The sequence below is a fragment of the Rana temporaria genome, chromosome 2 (assembly GCF_905171775.1).
Source record: "Rana temporaria chromosome 2, aRanTem1.1, whole genome shotgun sequence".
NCBI classification, from domain to species: Eukaryota; Metazoa; Chordata; class Amphibia; order Anura; family Ranidae; genus Rana; species Rana temporaria.
Window position 1 is genome coordinate 16,240,035 of NC_053490.1, and position 21,799 is coordinate 16,261,833.

General features: G+C 44.6%; 1 protein-coding gene across 2 annotated transcripts in view; it reads right to left on the reverse strand.

The window, feature by feature from the left end:
• Positions 1-344: 344 nt before the first annotated feature.
• The window catches only part of HPX (hemopexin), a 74,630-nt gene continuing 53,175 nt past the window's right edge, over positions 345-21,799 (reverse strand). The window contains exons 6-11 of one of the 2 annotated variants that reach the window (XR_005747316.1): positions 12,054-12,269; positions 11,742-11,858; positions 7,850-7,980; positions 3,202-3,355; positions 905-1,192; positions 345-421 (exon numbers count right to left, since the gene is read on the reverse strand). Coding sequence is in view for 1 of the 2 variants with exons in the window: in XM_040339878.1 (XP_040195812.1) it covers positions 975-1,192; positions 3,202-3,355; positions 7,850-7,980; positions 11,742-11,858; positions 12,054-12,269 (836 nt within the window). In the remaining variant the exon portion in view is untranslated. Of the gene's footprint in view, positions 422-890; positions 1,193-3,201; positions 3,356-7,849; positions 7,981-11,741; positions 11,859-12,053; positions 12,270-21,799 lie in introns of those variants that run through there. The other variant, XM_040339878.1, reaches the window with a different exon arrangement.

Consider the following 21,799-nt stretch of genomic DNA (forward strand, 5'->3'; position numbering starts at 1 on the left):
AAAATGAAGTTCGATGCTTCCGAGCATGCGTCGAATTGATTCTGAGCATGCATGGATTTTTGACCGATGGACTTCCACACAGACGATCGTTTTTTTTCTATCGGTTTTTTATTCATAGGAAGATTTTAAAACACGTTCTATTTTTTTTTCACCGATGGAAAACAAACCGATGGGGCCCACGCACGATCGGTTTGTCCGATGAAAACAGTCCATCGGTCCGTTTTCATCAGACAAACCGATCGTGTGTACAGGGCTTTAGTGTATTTTACATTATTATTATACATTTTTTTTTCTTGCATTTAGCACTAATGGTTCTTGCTAATAAAGAAGCACTATAGACAATACTTGTTTTATTTTTCGTTTTATTAGGCATTCCTTGTAATAAAACTACTGTTGGATGTCTCTCAGTATTACAGTTAAAGTGGAGTTCCACCCATTTTTTTTATGTTTGTCTGTGCTGCATGCCCTAATCTCATAGTGTTCAGAATGGACAATTTTTATTTATTTTGTTGCTTGTAAATACCTTTATTTTGTAATCCTTCATTACTTCCTCCTCCTTATTAGCCTAGGCAATTAAGTCACAAGGCTATTCGCAAGGGTTTCTGGGATAGGCATTTCCCAGTAGTCCTTGCAAACCTGACTGAAACCTATTACATTGCTTGTGTAGCACTGAGCATGTGCGAGATATGCAAGGCTGAAATCCAGGAAGTCATACAGTCTGGCTTCATGATGCCCACACTTAAGATGGCCACTGTCTATTTCTAGATTATAAACTAAATGCTGTAACAACCTAACAAAACGGACCTTAGTTTACAGACTGACTTTACTAGAATACATTAAGCTTGTGTATTACAGGGGTATTTATATTTAAAAAGTGAAATTGTGGGTGGAACTCCCCTTTAAATAACCAGGTAATAACTCCATATGCACGCTGTGTAGATCTGTGACGGGTGATGTGGGCTCCTCGCTCTCCTCTAGCAGTCCAAAAAGTAGGAGGCGATGTTCCCAGCGGCAGGGGCCTCTGTGGCAGCTAGCAGCTCCTCTGCATCCTTGTAGTGGTAATAGGAAGGACCATGGAAGAGGTACAGTCCATGAGCATTACACATTGCACTGTCCACCTCCGAGTGAATGATTGTTTTGGCTGCTCCAGACTGCTTCCGAGTGTTCAGGTCCACCAGGAACATTCTGTTGCCTGCAGAAGAGAGAAGGTGAGCTCCCACACCAAGCCTATCCCATCACCATCAATGACCAGATCCTTACTGGAGTACTACCAGTCCCCATCAACGGTTTAAGTCCTTACTGAATCACTACCAGTTCCTATTAATATTTAGATTCATGCTGCATCACTACCAGTCCCCACCAATGACTAGATCCTTACTGAATACCAGTCCCCACCAATGACTAGATCCTTACTGAATACCAGTCCCCACCAATGACTAGATCCTTACTGAATGGTTATCAGTTCCCATCAATTATTAGATCCTTACTGGATCACTACCAATACCCATTATTGATTAGATTCTTACTGGATCACTACCAGTCCCCATCAACGATTAGATCCTTACTGGATCACTACCAGTCCCCATCAACGATTAGATCCTTACTGGATCACTACCAGCCCCCATCAACGATTAGATCCTTACTGGATCACTACCAGCCCCCATCAACGTTTAGATCCTTACTGGATCGCTACCAGTTCCCATCAATTACCAGATCATTGGTAAATCACAATAGGTCCCTATCAATGATTAGACCCTTACTGGATAACTGTAAGCCCTCATTAATTATTAGATCCGTACTTGGGGCCAGATTCTTGTACAGCCGCGTAAAATTGTGCGGGCGTAACGTATCAGATTTACGTTACGCCTCTGCAACTTAGACGGGCAAGTGCTGTATTCTCAAAGCACTTGCTCCGTAAGTTGCGGCGGCGTAGCGTAAATCGGCCGGCGTAAGCCTGCCTAATTCAAATTTGGATCAGGGGGGCGTGTTTTATGTAAAACTACTGTGACCCGACGTGATTGACGTTTTTGCGGAACGGCGCATGCGCCGTCCGTGGAATTTCCCAGTGTGCATTGCTCCAAAGTACGCCGCAAGGACGTCATTGGTTTCGACGTGAACGTAAATGACGTCCAGCCCCATTCACGGACGACTTACGCAAACGATGTAACTTTTTCAAATTTCGACGCGGGAACGACGGCCATACTTAACATTGGTACGCCGCACTTATGCCTCATATAGCAGGGGCAAGTATACGCCGGGAAAAGCCTAACGTAAACGTCGTAACTTTACTGCGTCGGCCGCGCGTACGTTTGGGAATTTGCGTATCTAGCTAATTTGCATACTCGACGCGGAATGCGAAGGAAGCGGCACCTAGTGGTAAAAAAAAAATGCAGTTAAGATCCGACGGCGTAAGAGACTTACGCCTGTCGGATCTAATGGATATCTATGCGTAACTGATTCTAAGAATCAGGCGCATAGATACGACAGGTCGGATTAGGACTTACGGCGGCGTACATGGCGCTGCGCCGTCGTAAGTCCTTTCAGAATCTGGCCCTAAATCTTTACAAGTCCCCATCAATAATTAGATCATCACCAGTGACATAGGTCACCATTAATTACTGAATCCTTACTAGAGAACTATAAGTCCCCATCAGTGATTAGACCCTTACTGGATAACTACAAATAAATAACCATCAAAAATTCTTACAGAATCACTACAAGTCCCCATCAACGATTTCATCCTTACTGGATCACCAATAGTCCCTGTCAATGATTACATCTTTACTGGATTGCTACCAGTCCCCATCAGTTACCAGATCCTTAGAAGAACACTACCAGTCCCTATTAGGGATTAGATCCTTAATGGATTGCTCACAAACAAAACAGTCCACTGCGCAAAACCTAGCCTCTTATACAGGTAAAGGAAACACACCGATGCTTAGACTAGCGGCTCTGTAGGCACAATGAAACAGTGAAAGTCCAACAAGGCTGGCACACATGGCAAAACATATCCAAGCAGACATGCATAAACAGAATCTTACTTGCAGGTCTGGTAGAGACACTCTGGTGGTGTCCATATTACTGATTAGGGCAATTGGCAAGTAGAGGTACTTATATATTTTGCAGGAAGCATATAAAGACAATGCCACCTGTGCACACAGAAAGAACCTATCTGCCCAGTGTTTGCAATGAGACGCTTACCTCTAATGAGATATAGGTCACTGGAATGGGGGCAGGTGAAGGCGGCATTCACTGCTGTGATCCCCGGGACCTCCCACTCATCCTGGATGGGCTTTGGATATCCGGCAACTGGGATGTAGATCTGATCAGCTGAGTAGATGGTCACTTGTGACCCCTGGGGGGAGGGAAGATGAAGATAGAAAGTCACATGACATGTCACAGCTTTATACATATAGCATGCTGAAGGTTTGGACTTGAGGTAATGCAAGCTTTTTAGATGGGCATTATACCTGATAAGTAGGGTTGTCCCGATACCACTTTTTTAGGACTGAGTACGAGTACCGATACTTTTTTTATGCAGCCATGTACGAGTACTCCCGCAAATACTCTGAATCGGTCCCGATACCGATACTAGTATCGGTATCGGGACAACCCTACTGATAAGGAAACAAATGCCTTTTAAAAGCTTGAACATTGTTAGCTAGCTCATAGGAAATAGTCAATGTTAGGGTGAATGAAGGGGTCCAACAAAGGGAGGTGAGGAGAAGTCCATGGGGTGAATGAAGGAGTCTAATAAAGGGAGGTGAGGAAGAGTCCACAAGGGGAATAAAGGAGTTCAAAACCAGGAGGTAAGAATGAGTCCATGGGGTGAATGAAGAAGTTCAACATGGAAAGGTGAGGAGGATTCCATAGGGAAGTAAGGTGGTTTCCATGAGGAGGATGAAGGATTACAAAAAAGGACGATGAGAGGAGTCCATAGGGTGAATGAAGGAGCCCAAAAAGGAGGGGAGAAGGACCAAGGGAAAAGGCAACATTGTGACTAACTGAATGGATGGAAAATGATCAGACTGACAAAAAGGATGAATGGAGAATTGTCTTCGCTATATCCAAATCAGGGGAGGACTGGGAACATTTGGGCTGGGGGCAAATACAGCCAACTGGCTCTATCATGGTAGGGACAGATTTCTGTGGGTTGAAGAACATGTACCAAGCAAAGAGTGTCATGGTGACTCAATGATTAATGGGCATAGTGAAAGAAGGTGTTTCTTAAAGTGGTTGTACACCCTGTAAACCACTTTTACCTACAGGTAAGACCAGTGGCGTACCTAGGGTATGGCAGCCATGGCAAGTGCCATGGGCGCCATGGGGAGGGGGGTGGCAAAAAGCTACCCCCTGCACGGAAAAACCCCCACCCGTCCTCCTGTGGCCGCCTCCCGCACTAATGTAGCTCCCGGCATCGCGGCCGGCCTGCTGAAGCGCGGCGCCGGCACAGCAATTGCTAATATTGCTACTTGGCCCGGGAAGGGGCGTGACAGGTGCCCCCATGACGGCCTATGACTGGCCATTGATGGCACAGTGGCTGCAATTGATTTTTTTTTTTTCAGTTTGTTTGCGCCGCCCCCCCAAAAAAAGATTCAGCACCAGCCGCCAGTGGTCCCCAGTGTCCCTCTATGTCCTCGTCGCACTGCATCCCTCCCTGTCCCTGGTTATCTGAAAGGTTTCCAATGTTTTGACAGGGGCGCAGTTTCAGTGCTTGCCATAGGCGCCATTTTCACTAGATACGCCTCTGGGTAAGACTAGATTAAGGCTTACCTGTTGGTGCAGTAAATATCTCCTAAACCTCCACGGTTTAGGAGATATTTACAAAAGAGACGAGTGCCGATGTCTACGGCGCACTTCATACTCATTTGCAGAATCTGAGGGTCCCTTCTTAACAGTGGTTTCTGGATTCTGAAAAATTCCCCCGCACGAAGACCCCCACAACCATCGAGCAGGGTTGTCATGAAGAGGCTCTTGCTCCAAAGCTACCCCCATGTTGAGGGCATGCGGCCTCCCTTTCCTGACCAGCCGGCTGCATGCTCAGATAAGGGTCTGGTATGGATTTTGGGGGGGTCCCACTCCATTCTTTTTTATTTTGCCATGGGATATCCCCTCTAAATCTGTACCAGACCAAAGGGTTTGGTTTTGGGGGGCCCCCACGTCATTTTTTTTAAATTTTTTTGTTTGCTGCCAAAAATATTTTTACATTCGGCTGTCAGCGGAGAAGCCTGATGACTCAACAGTTGCTAAGGAAGTGGTGGACGGCTTCCCAGCCTGCTTCTTAGAAACCGGCTATATACAGTGAATGTAAAAAAGAAAAAAAAAGTTAAATGCAAATTGCGGTAAAAACGCAATTAAAAAAATGTGGAAAGCACAGTAAAAAAGCACTGCAGAAATGCTCAAAAGCAACATGCATAGATGAATCGAGCCTAACGGGCTGTTGCTGATCTAACAGAGACTGTTAGCTACTAAAAGAGGAATCGATCAGAGCTGTACAGACCAAGGAAGAGAAATCAAATAGAGTTGTACAGAGTAAAGGAGACAAATCAATTGAAGCTGTATATAGGGAGGAAGTTGTTCCTGGTTTTGTTGCTATCAAGTTGGGCATCCCACAATTCCTATACCCATCCAAATTATTACCCCCGATAAAACTTAAAAACAAAGCTTAAAGACTGTTCCTTGTGTCTTGAGAAAATGTGGAAGTTACTTGTGGCCTGGCTGAGCAGCAGTGGGGAACCCTGTCACCTGCAACACCTATAGGGGTAGTGCTACATACAAAAGGCACCATAAATGCATACATATTAAATCTGTACCGTCTCCCAACAAAATTTAAGAGCCGAATAAGACAACTGCATGACTTTGTGTAAAATGGTTAGCATTGTACAGCTGCCTGCATGTTGGGTTAACTTTTTGTGGTAATGGAAGGATGGTGGAATGTGGAATGGATGGTGCCAAAGGAAGGGTGGAGGCAGGTTTTTCCTCACTGAAGAAAAGTTAGAGGGATATAATATAAGCCACACATTGGTCACTGGTCAAAATTGAACTTTTGTTTGAAAAGAAATGGTCAGTAGCTTCATTCAGGAGACTGTTCCTCTACCCAGTCGCTACCTTAATTTCTCAAAACTCCCAGTAGAGGAGCAGACCTCATGACATGTAGTGGTTCCGAGTGCATGTACCTTCTTACTGAGTGTCCAGCTTGTCCTTCTGCAATGAATTTCTGGAGATCTCCAGGTGGAGATAGACATTGGCCAATCAGTTCACGTCAATCTCCATGCTCTGGGCAGCTTTGATGGCACATTGGAGACTCTACTCTTTATATGCACAGGGCACCACTGAAATTTCAATATTCTTTCATGAAATGGAGCTGGAATCTTAGTCGCATGATAGCCATTGAGTACAAGACCTGAAAACAATGCATGGCAGTGGTCATGTGGCCCTGAGCCCAACCCAGTGGCGGTTCGTCCATAGAGGGCGCTGGGGCGCCGCCCCCTCTGGCTCTCACCGCCACTGAGTCAAATAACATAGATTCATGCATTGCACGAATCTATGTTATTTTCGCTGTTATTCAGATGGTCGGCGCTCATGTCCGGCCATCTGAATAACGACAGCTGGTTGGCTGTACGGAAATGTCTATCAAAGCCAACAGCTCTGATAGGCTTTCCCAATACAGCCCTCGGGTCCCGTAAACTTATTCTCGGAGCGCACAGACTGTACGCCCCTTGAATAAGATGACAGGCGTCTCAGCCAATCAGGTTGGCCGGTTCTGGCTACCGGTAACCTGATTGGCTGAGACGCCTGTCAGTCATCGAGGGCGGGAGAAGACATCGTGGGACGTGGATGCCTAAAACCAGTAAAGGCAAGTGCCGGGCGGGGGGGGGGGTGGGGGGGAAGCAATTTACAGGGCACAGTGGGGACAATTGGCACAGCGGCGACCATTAAAGGGCACAGTGGTGACAATGGATGGCACAGTGGCTGCGTTTAATGGCATGGCACAGTGGTGACAATGGATGGCACAGTGGCTGCGTTTAATGGCATGGCACAGTGGTGACAATGTATGGCACAGTGGTGACAATGTATGGCACAGTGGCTGTGTTTAATGGCATGGCACAGTGGTGACAATCTATGGCACAGTGGCTGCGTTTAATGGCATGGCACAGTGGTGACAATGGATGGCACAGTGACTGCGTTTAATGGCATGGCACAGTGACTGCGTTTAATGGCATGGCACAGTGGTGCGAATTGATGGCACAGTGGCTGCATTTGATGGCATGGCACAGTGACTGCGTTTAATGGCATGGCACAGTGGTGCGAATTGATGGCACAGTGGCTGCATTTGATGGCATGGCACAGTGACTGCGTTTAATGGCATGGCACAGTGGTGCGAATTGATGGCACAGTGGCTGCATTTGATGGTATGGCACAGTGGTGCAAATTGATGGCACAGTGGCTGCATTTGATGGCATGGCACAGTGGTGCAAATTGATGGCACAGTGGCTGCGTTTGATGGCATGGCACAGTGGTGCAAATTGATGGCACAGTGGCTGCGTTTGATGGCATGTAACAGTGGCTGCGTTTGGGCACAGTGAGACTGCAATTTTTTTTTTCCTTTGCGCCCCCCCCAAAAATTTTGAGCACCAGCCGCCACTGGCCCAACCAGAGTTAATGTAGAAGTATTCCATAGGTACAGTTGCTGGAATGGGGACTAAATTAAGTGCTAGACCGGGTCAGCAGCACTCTGGGGAAGATATGCATTGAAAGGAGAATTTTACCAAAGGTACAGTTGTACTTTAACCATATTGGTTGATAAACTTTGAACGGCTGTCATTTGATAGAGGACACTCAGACTCACCTGCATAAAGTACATATGGTTCCTGTATGAGAAAGCAGCATCCACCACTCCTTCCAGGGTCCTCCATGTGTGACCAAGAGGCCATGCGTGCCAGCCGTCCTTTCTGGTGTCCAGGCAGAAGTAAAAGCCACCTGCCGAGAGGGAGAAGATTCTATGTCATCAAATCTTTACACCAATCACAAAAAGAATCTATAAAAATATAATCAAATATATTTCTGCGCTTTCTCCCTCTGCTGAATGTTATCAGTTAGTATTTTTTTTTTTATCTTTTTTTATGACAGAACACATCCACCCAATGTCATGGAGAGGAGGAGAAGGAGAGGTGTCTTGAAGTGAATATATTACTCTTTGCTCTTGGGTTTAAATATGCTTTAAGAGAAGCACATCTTATACCTAAATCATGATATCTCTCACTCAGGACAGGAGACCTCTAGAAGTCTACTCTCATTTGTACAGGAGACCACGAGTGATCTACTTTCACTCAGAACAGGAGACCTTTAGTGATCTACTCTCATTCTTGACAGGAGACCACTAGTACTCTACTCTTTCTCAGGACAGGAATCCTCTAGTGATCCACTATCAGTTAAAGCGGTGGTTCACCCTCCTTAACATCAGTCTAGCATTAAATTCGGCATAGTAGCGCGAGCTACAGTATGCCTATCTGTATTTTTTTATCCCCGTACTCGCTGTGCTATTGTACATTGAAGATTCCGACTCCCGCGGGGAATGGGCGTGCCTATGGAGAGGGAGGATGATTGACGGCCGGCTCTGGCACGTCACGCTCCCTGAAGACAGCCGGAGTAGGTCTCGGCTCTTCACGGCGCCTGCGCACAGGCTATGCGCAGGCGCCGTGAAGAGCCAAGCCTATTTCGGCTATTTCCGGAGAAGCGTGACGTGCCAGGGCCGGCCGTCAATCACCTTCTCTCTCCATAGGAACGCCCATTCCCCGGAATCTTCAATGTACAATAGCACAGTGAGTACGGGGATAAAAAAATACAGATAGGCATACTGTAGCTCGCGCTACTATGCCGAATTTAATGCTAGAGGAAAAAATTTTTTTTTTTTTTTTTATATAGGGTGAACCCCCGCTTTAAGATAGGCAACCTCTAGTGGTCTACTCCCACTAGGACAGGAGAACTCTAGGGATCTACTCTCATTCAAGAGAGAAGACCTATAATGACCTAATTTCTAGATATGTGCATTCCCGTTCGTACGAATGTTATTTTCGTACGAAAATGTTCATTTTCATACCCGCAGAATAATGTGTACATACGAAAAAATGTAAGCACCAAAATACGAACGGGATTACGAATGAGTTGCATAACGAACAACCGCAAATACGAACGAACGATCCGACGAAAATACGACAAAACGAAAACGGCAAAAGAACGAATATGACATCTATAACAAAAGACTTGCATTCTGTATTTTGTTTGAATCCTTATTCTGTTCGTATTTTGATTTTCAGTCGTATGTTCATATGACATCTAACAAAATATTTTCAATCTGTATTTTGTTTGATTCCTTTTTCTGTTTTTATGTTCATATGACATCTTATAACAAAAGATTTGTATTCTGTATTCTGAATTCCTTTTTTCTGTTCGTAATTTGGTTTCAAAATACAGAATGCAAATCTTTTGTTATAAGATGTCATTTTCGTTTATTTGAATGGGCAGTGAGTGTAGTTAGTGAAGCAGCTTCTCTTTTGTGCTGAGTAGTACAGTAAAGCCAAATAAACTTTTCTGTGGATTTTCGTCTGAAGGGAGAGATCAGTTGGCCAGACTTTTGAACCTGGAACCCAAAAATGGTTTTCTGATGGAGTTTAAAAACGAACGAACGTTCGGTAAAACGATCGTTTTTATGTTTGTTGTTAAAAAAGTCTGACCAAGTGTATGGGGCTTAACAATAGTTAATATGGATGAGCCGCGTGTTGAAAGTGCAGCGAATCCTGCAATATATTTACGAAAGTACAAAATGACAAAAATTCACGAAAATTATTGTCTAACAAGTAATGAACATGAATTAAACAGAATAACGAACCATCCCGCATGTACGAAAATAAAACGGTAACCAAAATACGAAACGATCGGAATACGAAAAAATCGCGTCGTACGAAAAACGAACGGGAACGAACAGGAAAACGGGCGTCTTACGAAAAACGAACGGGATCGAACCTATGGAACGATACGAAACAGAACAAAAAAAAACGAAAAAAATTTCTGTGCACATGTATACTAATTTCAGTTATCCACTCTGATTCAAGACAGGAGACCTCTAGTAATCTACTTTCATTCAGGACAGGAGACCTCTAATGATCTACTCTTACTCAGGTTGGGGGACCTCTAGTGATCTGCTCTCGCCCAAGATAGCAGACCTCTATTTACTGTATATTTATGGCAAGATATCACTAGTAATGTGCTCTCACTCAGGGCAGGAGACCTCTAGTGATCTACTCTCACTCAGGAGTTAGGACACAAGACTTCTGATTTACTCTCACTAAGGACAGGAGACCTTGATCCAAGGCAATCTAGTGACCAGCTTTTACTAGTGACAATCTAGTGGTCTACTTTCACTCGGGACAGGGGGACTCTACCTATTTTCAGGGCAAAAATATTGCTAGTAATGAGCTCTAACTAAAGAGACGAGGCCTCTAGTATTCTACACCCACTAATGACAGGAGACCTCTAGTGATCAACTTCCACCAAGGACAGGAGTCCTCTAGTGATCTACTTCTGTCTTCCACTAAGGATAGAAAACCTCTCGTGACATACACACACTAAGGAGATGAGACCTCTAGTGATCTACACCCATTAAGGACAGGAGAACTCTAGTGATCTACACCCACTATGGACAGGAGATCTTTAGTGATCTTGTCTCACTCAGGAGTTAGTACACAAGGCTTCTCCTGATCTATTCTCACTTAGGACAGGAGACCTCTAGTGATCCAGGGCAATCTAGTGACCAGCTTTTACTCAGGACAGGAGACTTCTAGAAATTCAGGACAATCTAGTGGTCCACTTTTACTCAGGACAGGGGACCTCTATCTATTTTCAGGGCAAAATACTGCTAGTAATGTGCACCCATTTAGGAGATTAGGCTTCTAGTAATCTACACCCACTAAGGACTGGAGACCTCTAGTGATCAACTCCCACTAAGGACAGGAGTCCTCTAGTGATCTACTCCCACTAACTAAGGACAGGAGACCTCTAGTGATCTACACCCACTAAGGAGATAAGACCTCCAGTGTGCTATGCCCACTGAGGACAGGAGACCTCTAGTGATCTACACCCACTAAGGACAGGAGACCTCTAGTGATCTATGGCCACTGAGGACCAGAGACCTCTAGTGATCTATGCCCACTGAGGACAGGAGACCTCTAGCGTTCTACACCCACTAAGGACATGAGACCTCTAGTGATCTATGCCCACTGAGGACCAGAGATCTCTAGTGATCTATGCCCACTGAGGACAGGAGACCTCTAGCGATCTACACCCACTAAGGTCAGGAGACCTCTAGTGATCTATGACCACTGAGGACCAGAGATCTCTAGTGATCTATGCCCACGGAGGACCGAAGACCTCTAGTGATCTATTCCCACTAAAGACCAGAGAGCTTTAGTGATCTACACCCACTGAGTAGAGAAGACCTTTAGTAATCTACTCACAGTAAGGAGAGAAGACCTTTAGTGATCTACTCACAGTAAGTGATCCAATCCCACTCAGGGCAGAGAACCTGTTGATCTGCACCCACTCAGGACAGGAGACCTCTACAAATGTTCAGAGCTAGGTACCATAAGTAATGCACTCCCCCTCAGACAGAAGATGTCTAGTAATCCAGGATAAATCATATTTAATGATCTACTGACACCCAGCACATGTAAGAGAGATCTCACCTCGGAAGGCGTACGTTCGGGACTTGTCATCTGAGCTTAAAGCTTCAAACGGACGATTGCTGCAGCGATTCACGAGGGCCATATGGGTAGCATTCTGCCGGGCACTATGTGCATGTCCTGTTGGAAGAGAAGCAGACAAGACGTGAGAGGTGATATCTTGGTGGGGGTCACGACTCTCTGTACTGTCTGCTTACTTTAGCAACAAATAGAACTACATTATTCATAGTTGGTCCATTGAGAGCCTGGCATAAAAAAAAAAAGGGACATGTTTAAACAAGATCATTTTGGATCCTCTTAATCTCCTCATCTCACCTCTGCCAGGGCATTGCACAAAATAGTCTCGCGTGTCCATTGGTCGGGGAGATAGCCGCTCTCCAGTCACTGGATCGAATCTGGTGAAGTTGATGCCATTGAAGCAGTAATATTTCTCCATCCATCTGACAGCCGCTGTACAAGATCCTAGATTGGCCCAGGTCTTCTGCTTCACAGCCGGGTCCTCCTTAGAGCTGTATACATAGACCTTGCCATCTGGGCAAGAGGCAAGAGAAAGCGTTAGCACCACTTCTGACACCGATAAATATACACTATCCCATTGCTGAGGAAGAAACTGACTAAAATGTGACAGATAATAAATACAGTTGACTATATAAAAAGTTTGTCCATCCAAAAATGGAAATTAGTTATAGGTGTAGCCCACTGGGCCTTCTTACTGGGTGCCCAGCTTGTCCTTAAATCCCCTCTTGTCTTTTTTTTTTACACTGTATGTCTTGAACACTCCCAAAAGCAAGATGGCGGGAACCCCTCATAATGGGCACAGCAGGTGTAAAGACCTGGGAACTCAGCACAGGGATGGCAGGAACCTCTCATAATGTAAACAACAGATCTATAGACCTAGGAACTCAGTACAGTGATGGTGGATGCCCCTCAAAATGGGCACAACAGGTGTGCAGACCCAGGAACTCAGCACAAAGATTTTGCACTAGAGTCTCTGAGACAAAAAAGGAATTGTCAACTGGTTAAATATGTTGTAATGGGTTTTGGTTATTTATCAAATTTTTGTATATTAAGAAATAAAGGGTGTCTTTATGTATTGAAAAAAAAAAATCAAGCTATTTATCTGCCAAATAGTTTTTAATAGAGTTTCTTATTTTATCTAATGATCAATAAAATATTTTTGTAATTTTTTAACAATTTGTTGTTTTATTTCGTGACTAAAAAAAATAGGATTTTTAAAAACTGTAAAATCCTTTTCTTGGTGTATATCACGGGACACAGAGCTCTTGTTAATTACTTAGTGTGTTATAGCTCACCATCAGGTGAATGGACACTGACACACCCTAATTAACCACTTAAGGACCGGACCAATATGCTGCCTAAAGACCCAAGGTGTTTTTACAGTTCGGGACTGCGTCGCTTTAACAGACAATTGCGCGGTCGTGCGACGTGGCTCCCAAACAAAATTGGCTTCCTTTTTTCCCCACAAATAGAGCTTTCTTTTGGTGATATCTGATCACCTCGGCGGTTTTTATTTTTTGTGCTATAAACAAAAATAGAGCGACAATTTTGAAAAAAATTCAATATTTTTTACTTTTTGCTATAATAAATATCCCCCAAAAACATATATAATTTTTTTTTCCCTCAGTTTAGGCCGATACATATTCTTGTACCTATTTTTGGTAAAAAAAATCTCAATAAGCGTTTATCGATTGGTTTGCGCAAAATTTATAGCGTTTACAAAATAGGGGATAGTTTTATTGCATTTTTATAAAAAATTTTTTTTTTACTACTAATGGCGGGGATCAGCGATTTTTTTCGTGACTGCGACATTATGGCGGACACTTCGGACAATTTTGACACATTTTTGGGACCATTGTCATTTTCACAGCAAAAAATGCATTTAAATTGCATTCTTTATTGTGAAAATGACAGTTGCAGTTTGGGAGTTAACCACAGGTGGCGCTGTAGGATTTAGTGTACACTTAGTGTGTGTTTACAACTGTAGGGGGGTGTGGCTGTAGGAATGACGTCATCGATCGAGTCTCCCCTATAAAGGGGATCACTCGATCGATGCAGCGCCATAGTGAAGCACAGGGAAGCCGTGTTTACATACGGCTCTCCCCGTTCTTCAGCTCAGGGGAGCCATCGCGACGGAGCGGCTATAAACAAATAGCCGCACCGTCGTCCCGGATCGATCCCCGAGGGAACCCGACCGCCGCGTGTAGCGGGGGGGGGGGTCCCGATCGGACCCCCGACCCACGTCTAGGGACGTGCCTGTACGTCTGCCGACGTATATGTACATGCGGCGGTCGGGAAGTGGTTAAAAGAGAAGTTCTCCTCTATATAACCCTTCTCATATGGAGAGTACCTCAGTTTTTGTAGTAAAGCAATATCAAAAAACATATATAAAAATCCCCAATAAGAGGGGCGGGGAGCTCTGTGTTCCATGATGTACTCCAAGAAAAGGATTTTACAGGTAATCTGTTTTAAAAAATCCTATTTTCTTTTTCGTACATCACCGGACACAGAGCTCTTGATAATTACTTAGTGGGATGTTCCAGAGCAAAGCTTAACTTGAGGGGAGGGAGACACAGATCAAAAAAACAGACCGCCATCGGACGTGAGGACCTATGCTGCTGCCTGCAGCACACTGCGCCCGAAGATGGTATCGGCATGCCCCCTTACATCCACTGATATAATTTTTTGAACACATGGAATGAAGACCAGGTTGCAGCCTTGCAGATCTGAGCCATGGAGGCCTGGTGATGCACTGCCCATGAAGCACTTACAGCTCTGGTCGAGTGCTCTTTGACATGAAAAGGAGGAATTTTCTTCTTTAAACCATAGGCCTGGATAATAACGTGCCGAATCCACTTAGAGATAGTAGATTTTGACACTGCCTGGCCTTTTCTGGGACCTTCTGGCAGCACAAACAAAACATCAGTTTTTCGTATCTGAGCTGTTGCTTTCCGATTGACTGCTCTTACTACATCCAGAGTGTGCAATATTTTTTCTTCCGCAGAATGCGGATCTGGACAAAAGGATGGTAGGACCACATCTTGATTCAGATGAAATCCTGAAACCACCTTAGGCAGAAAAGTTGGGTGGGGATGCAACACCTCCCTGTCTTTGTGAATAATTAAATATGGCTTTTTACTGGAAAAAGCCGCTAATTCCGATACCCTTCTAGCAGGGGATATAGCAGCAAGAAAAAACTATTTTCTTGTCAACAGGACCAAAAGAATATGGCGCATTGGTTCAAAAGGTTGTCTTTGTAAAACAGCCAAAACTAAATTCAAATTGCATGGGCACAAGGGAGATTTAACTGGAGGATTTACCCTCAACACCCCTTGAATAAAAGTCCAAACCAGAGTGAGAGGCAAGCGGCCTTTGAAAAATTATTGACAAGGCCGAGATCTGACCCTTGATGGTGCTCAAGGCCAGCTTAATTTCTACCCCCAACTGTAGAAAGGCAAGAATTCTACCAGTTCTTATTTTCGAGGATGTCAACACCTGGATTCACACCAGGAAACATATGCCTTCCAGATTCTGTAATAGATGAGCCTGGAGGCCGGATTCCTAGCATTGACCAGAGTAAAGAGAACTGGACCCGAAAGTCCATGCTTCTTCAAGACGTAGGTCTCAACAGACAAACTGTCAAATTTAGACCTTCCTTCGTAAGGAAGGATGAAATACCGTCCCTGCGAGAGCAGGTCTGGGCGTAGTGGGAGAACCCAAGTCGTTCCCACTGTCATCTTTACGATCTGTGTACCAGGGTCTTCTGGTCCAAGCTGTAGCCACCAGAATCACTGGTTTATTTCCTGTCTTGATCCTGCGAAGAAGTTGCGGTAGGAGCGGAACCGGAGGAAACGCATAGATCAGAGAAAACTGATCCCAAGGAATTACCAACGCATCCGATTCGCATTCTAGTTCCCTTGTCCTTGATACAAAAGTGTCCAACTTCCTGTTCAACCTGGACGCTAGTAGATCTATATCCGGGGTACCCCATCTATGGCATATGGCTAGAAATATCTCGCGGTGGAGAGACCACTCCTCTGGAAACAGCTGCTGGTGGTTCAGATAGTCCGCCTGCCAATTCTCCACCCCCGGAATGAAGACTGCAAAAAGGCAAGGAACATGCTTTTCCGCCCAAATCAGAATGTGGTTCACCTCCCTTTGGGCATTCCGGCCCCTGGGTGCCCCCTTGATGATTGATATAGGCTACTGCTTTAGCATTGTTGAATTGTACCCTGACAGGTCAACCCTGTAACCTGTACGTCCAGGCCCTGAGGGCCAAATGCACTGCCCGGATCTCCAGAACATTGGTGGGCAGGAACGTTTCGGCCTTGGACCATTTTCCTTGGACCGTAGCCTCTTCCAGGACTGCCCCCCCCCCCCATAAGGCTGGCATCAGTTGATACAACCTTATAGGTAACTGGGATGAAGGGATTTTCCTTTCTGCAAATTCTTGGCCAGCAACCACCTCATATGTCAGCCGCATTGGCAGATCCAAGGCTTAAACTCTCTTGTTCCAAGCGGACAGAATGCTGTTTTTCAATAGTCTTGAATGAAACTGGGCGTAAGGAACAGCCTCGAAAAAGGCCACCATTTTCCCTAACAGCTTCATGCGCCCAGAGGTGATTCAGTTCGCAGGCGTTGCGCTATATAAGTTTCTCACTCACTTAAAGGCGAATGGAAGGCTCCTTCCTCGTTTTTACTACCTAGACCAAATCTCTTAGAGATTTGACCTTTGAAGAGTACCCTGCTTTGGATCTAAAGCAGCGGGAGGGGACCTATCCTGCTTTCTGCTTTTCTGCGAGGATGCTGCGATTAAAGCAGCTATCTTTCCCTCTAAACCCTCCAATGCTGCTGCTAAAGAGTCCCCAGTGACATATACAGGAGCTAAAATATTGGGAGAGGTTGCAAAGCCTGACAGGGGCCATGGCTCATCCTGTGCGGCTGCCTCAGGTCTTTCAGGGGAGGATGAGATCAGGCTGGCATGTCTAGGACCCCCAGATCCAGATGGCGATACCTTAGTGCCCTTTTTCCCAGCCCCTGAACCCCTTCTATGGGGAGACATAGTCCTAAGCTAAAAAGCTGCTAAACACAGGTGCACCACTGCTGAGCTAGTCCAGCAATAAACTAAAATGCCGCTAAATTTGCACAGCCTGATGCTGAGTAGGTATCTATGGGTATGCCTGAATCCACTCCACACAGAGGTGCTTACGTGCCCCAAAGCTGTTGTGTCCTTCTTGCTTTACAGAGCTCTGGCGTCTGGAGCTTTAAACACCCGCCCTGCGCCTGTACTTTGGGCCGGCGTGTGTGCTGCACGTGCACGCCAGCGGCAACCACCCCCCCCTTCCTGCTTTCCCACTGTTCTAGCTTACAAAAGCACGCCCCCTGTGCGCACGCGTGTATGGGAATGGTGGTGATGAGGGAAAGAGAGAGAGAGATCCTCCAAACGAGTGCCATGCGACCCGGACTACGAGGGGCCCCTCTCAACTTGACTGAATGAAGTGGAAAAAGTGAGGCGAACAAAACAGACCAGCTCACACTGGTAAAACACCAGGTTTGTCCCTTTACTCACAGAAGAAAATCCTTAAGATTTTTCTCAGGATTTTCTTTTTTTTTTATAATTCTTTATTTTATATCTGTTTTCTACATATAAATCAGACTAGGTACAGCTTCATCTTTACAACATACATTGCACTCCTTATCTTAACATTTCTTATGCTTTATATTGCGACCTCCTGTACCCCTTCTGATCCCCCTTCTACTGCCCCGGTCTCCTCTCTTGTATATAACCACGGTCTTCTTATACCATCTTCAGAGAGGAGTCCTGAGCCTCCGAGATTGTTAATCATCCTCCCCCCCCTTCCCACCACAAATAAAATAAAATAGAATCAAATGAAGAGAAAAAAAAAAAAAAAAAAAAAAGATTACAGTCGGCCGTGGTCTCTCCCCTCTTCCCCCCCTAGCCGCTCCGCTCCCTGTATTCCCTATATGGAGTCCATACCCTCCAGTAGGTCTCCTCTCGTTCCTGTATTCCCATTGTGAGGTTCTCCATCATCTGTATCTCGTTTATTCTACATAGCCATTGCGATTTGGTTGGGGACGAGGTGTTTTTCCATAAGATTGGTATACAGGCCTTCGCAGCGGTTATCAGATGGCGTATTAGGGATTGTTTATATTTTTCCATTGCTATGGGAATGTCGAGTAACAAGAATGCCGCGGGTCTATGTCCCAGGTCAATCCCGGTGATTTCCAGGACCGTCTCCGAGACCATCTCCCAGAATTCTCTTATCACACGACAGTCCCAGAATATGTGTATCATAGTGCCCTCTTCCTTCTGGCATCTCCAGCAGACTTTGGGCGTATTAGGGAAGAGCCGGTTTAGTATTGATGGTGTCCTATACCACCTTGTCAGGACTTTGTACCCCCCCTCCTGGTACCTAGATGCAATTGAGGCCTTATGTGTGAATGCAAAAATCTTGTTTTTCTGTATCTCAGTAAACTTGATGCCCAGATCCTTTTCCCATGCCTGCATAAAGACGAGCTCTTGTGGGGCGTTAACTTCAGTCAAAATATTGTACATATAAGACAACATGTGTCTCATTGGTTCCCCTTTCAAACAGATTTCCTCAAATTTAGAGAGGCTTCCTATTTCTGCCTCATGAATCTTCAGAGAGCTTAGAAACGTTCTTAATTGATTTTGTCTCCAACTATCTATATCATCTCCATATGCCCTCTCTAAATCTTCCCTCTGCATTACATGGTTTTCTCTCGTAAAGTGTATCAACCTACTGGCTCCCTTCCGTCTTATGTTTTTAAACTGTCGGTCTCTTATACCTGGCTCAAAGCTCGGGTTTCCCAGAATGGGTGTCATAGGGCCAATACACTTCACCAGATTCGATCTCATAGCTATCCTTCTGATAACTCTAAGTGTGGCCTTTATCATGGGATGTTTCTTTGCAGACTGGGATATTTTTTTCAAATCCAGCCACGCCATTCCTTCTATAGGGATATTGCTTACTTCTTGTTCCAGGTTCACCCAGGGTTTGTTTGTCTGGAGTGAGCACCAGTCCACAACTCGTGCAAGATGAGAAGCCTCGTAATACCCCATAGGGTCTGGTAGGCCCACTCCTCCTTTTTCTTTAGGTAAGATCAATATATTCCTCCGGACTCTGGCCGGTTTTCCTGCCCATATGAACTTCGTAAATTTAGAACTTAAGTCTTTCAGAAATCCCCTAGGGAGTGTTATGGGAAGAGTCTGAAATAAATAGAGTAGTCTAGGCATAATATTCATTTTGACTATGTTTATTCGGCCAAACCATGAAAAGGTTTCTTTGTCCCACCTTAGTAGATCTAGTTTTATTTGTTTTAATAAGGGTAGAAAATTTAGTTCATAAAGCCTGCCCAAATTTCTTGGTATTTTTGTCCCTAAATATTCTACATGGGATTCCGTCCATCTAAAAGGGAAATTACTGGCTAATTGTTGCCGCAATCCACTGTCCACTTCAACTCCCATTGCTTCTGATTTGTTATAATTTACTTTGAAATTGGAAATTTTTCCGTATCTTTTTATTTCTGCTAATAAGCATGGAAGCGATGTTATCGGGGATGTTAAAGTGAACAGTAGGTCATCGGCATATGCTGCCACCTTATAATCCACCTCCCCTACCCGGATACCCCGTATATCATTATTTGCTCTTATAATTCTTAAAAAAGGCTCCAGCGAAAGAACAAATATAATTGGGGATAGCGGGCAGCCCTGCCGGGTACCATTATGAATAGGGAAGGGGTCTGATTTTTTCCCATTGACTCTAACTCTTGCCGATGGGCAAGAGTATAAACTTGTGACCCAATTCTGTACACCCTTCCCCAGTCCGATATATGATAACATTGCTTTTAAATACCCCCATTCCACCCTATCGAACGCTTTTTCTGCATCCGCGGATATCAGAACTGCAGGCTTATGGCGTTGTTGGGCAAGGTATATTGTGCTTATTACCCTTTGAGTGTTCTCTCTACCCTCTCTGCCCGGGGTGAACCCCACTTGATCAGGATGTATCAATAACGGAATATATGTTAGTATTCTATCGGCCAAAATCTTCGCTAGAATCTTTAAATCAACATCCAGTAAAGATATTGGCCGATAGCTGGCGCACTGGGCAGGATCTTTCCCTTCCTTGGGGATCACTACAATCTCTGCCATCAAGGTTTCTGCCGGCATCCTCTGTCCATCGCGGATCGAGTTAAATGCCGCTACATACCTAGGTGCCAGTTTTTCCGCGAAGATTTTATAATATCGCAATGTGTAACCGTCGGGTCCTGGCGCCTTTCCCGCTTTTAAGGCGCCCAGTGCTCCCACAAATTCTTCTACAGTAATCGGGCCGTCTATCTTCTCTGCGCTTTCTTTGGGTATCCTTGGCATTTCTGAGGACGCTAGGTATTCCTTGATAACTTCTTCTCTTTCCACTAGATCTGGTCTTAAACACTGCTTTTCTAGATTATATAAGTTTGAATAATACTCTCTAAATGCTTCCGCTATTTGTTGTGTAGAGCTCACCATCCCATTCCCCTGTGTTTTAATTTGCTCGATCTGATTGCGGGCTCTCGTGTCTCTGAGTGCATTTGCCAATAGTCTGCTGGGTTTATTCCCATATTCATAATAAGTTCTTTTACACCTATTCAGTGTAGCTTTTGCTTTATCCGTTAACATAAGATTTAGTTTTTCCCGCAATCTCGCCAGTTTCTCTCCTATCTGATGCGTCTGTAGTTTCTTATGTACCGTTTCCAACGATTGGATTTCCCCCAGCAGACTATCGAGTTTGGCACTCTGAGTACGTTTTCTGTGTGCCCCCAGTGAAATAAGCACTCCTCTCAGGTAGCATTTATGTGTTTCCCATATACTCATAGGCAGCGTTTCATCCCGATCGTTAGTAGAAAAGAAGTTATCAAGTTCCTGGGCTATCTGTTTCTCATATTCCGGATCTTTTAGGAGTGTCTCATTCACTCTCCAGTTCCATTCTCGTGGGCCTCTCTCACCCCATTCTATGCTGCAGTTGGTTGGCGCGTGGTCAGATATTGTGAAAGATCCTATTTCTGCATCTCGTAACCTAGAGAGAATGTTCTGATCTAAAAAAATATAGTCTAACCTTGTGTATGTCTTATGCTTTGCAGAAAAAAAACTATAATCCTTATCGTACGCGTGCATTATCCTCCAGCTATCTATTAACTGTGTATCTTTAAGTAGACGCCTTGCTTTGCGTAATTTTATATTAGATATATGAGATACTCCTTTTGACACGTCTATTGCTGGATCCAGGGCTATATTAAAATCGCCCCCCAAAATTAGAAATCCTTCCTTGTTTTGTTGTACCACTTCCAAGTATTTTTCCAGTGTAGATATAGGATCCTCATTGGGTAAATACAGATTCGCCAGAGTAACTTTTTGATTCCCTAATTCTCCTGTCACTATTAACATCCTTCCTACGTCATCCGTAATTACGTTTGATTCTTTCCAAGTCATTTGTTTTGAGAGCATAATTGCCACCCCGTTCGCTTTGGATGTTTGGGAGGCACCATGGTACACTGTCGGATACCTTTGGTTGCCCAGTCTTGGAATTTTATCTCTTCTGAAATGTGTCTCTTGTAAAAAGATTACTTGAGCTTTGATTCTACTGAGTTCTGCCATTAATTTAGTACGTTTTTCTGGGCGGTTCAGGCCCTTGACGTTATATGATGTGAAATTTATTATGTCCATTTTATCGCCTTTCTAGTCTGATATACCTCACAAAGGGAACCAGTAATATACAATAAAAACTACGGTGCAAGGGGGAGAAAAAGGGGAGAGAGACAGACGACGAAAAAAAAAAAAAAAAAAAAAAAACAACCCCCCCTCCCTTTCCCCCGTACCTCGAGAACTAGTCACTCGTCCAAGTGCCCGAGTAGTTACCCTTCCGCCCCCCTCTCGTGTCTCCCCTAGTATTGGGGACCAACCACTGCGGGCGCGGAGGGGGCAAAGAAAAAAAAAAAAAAAAAAGGGATCAGAGAAAAAA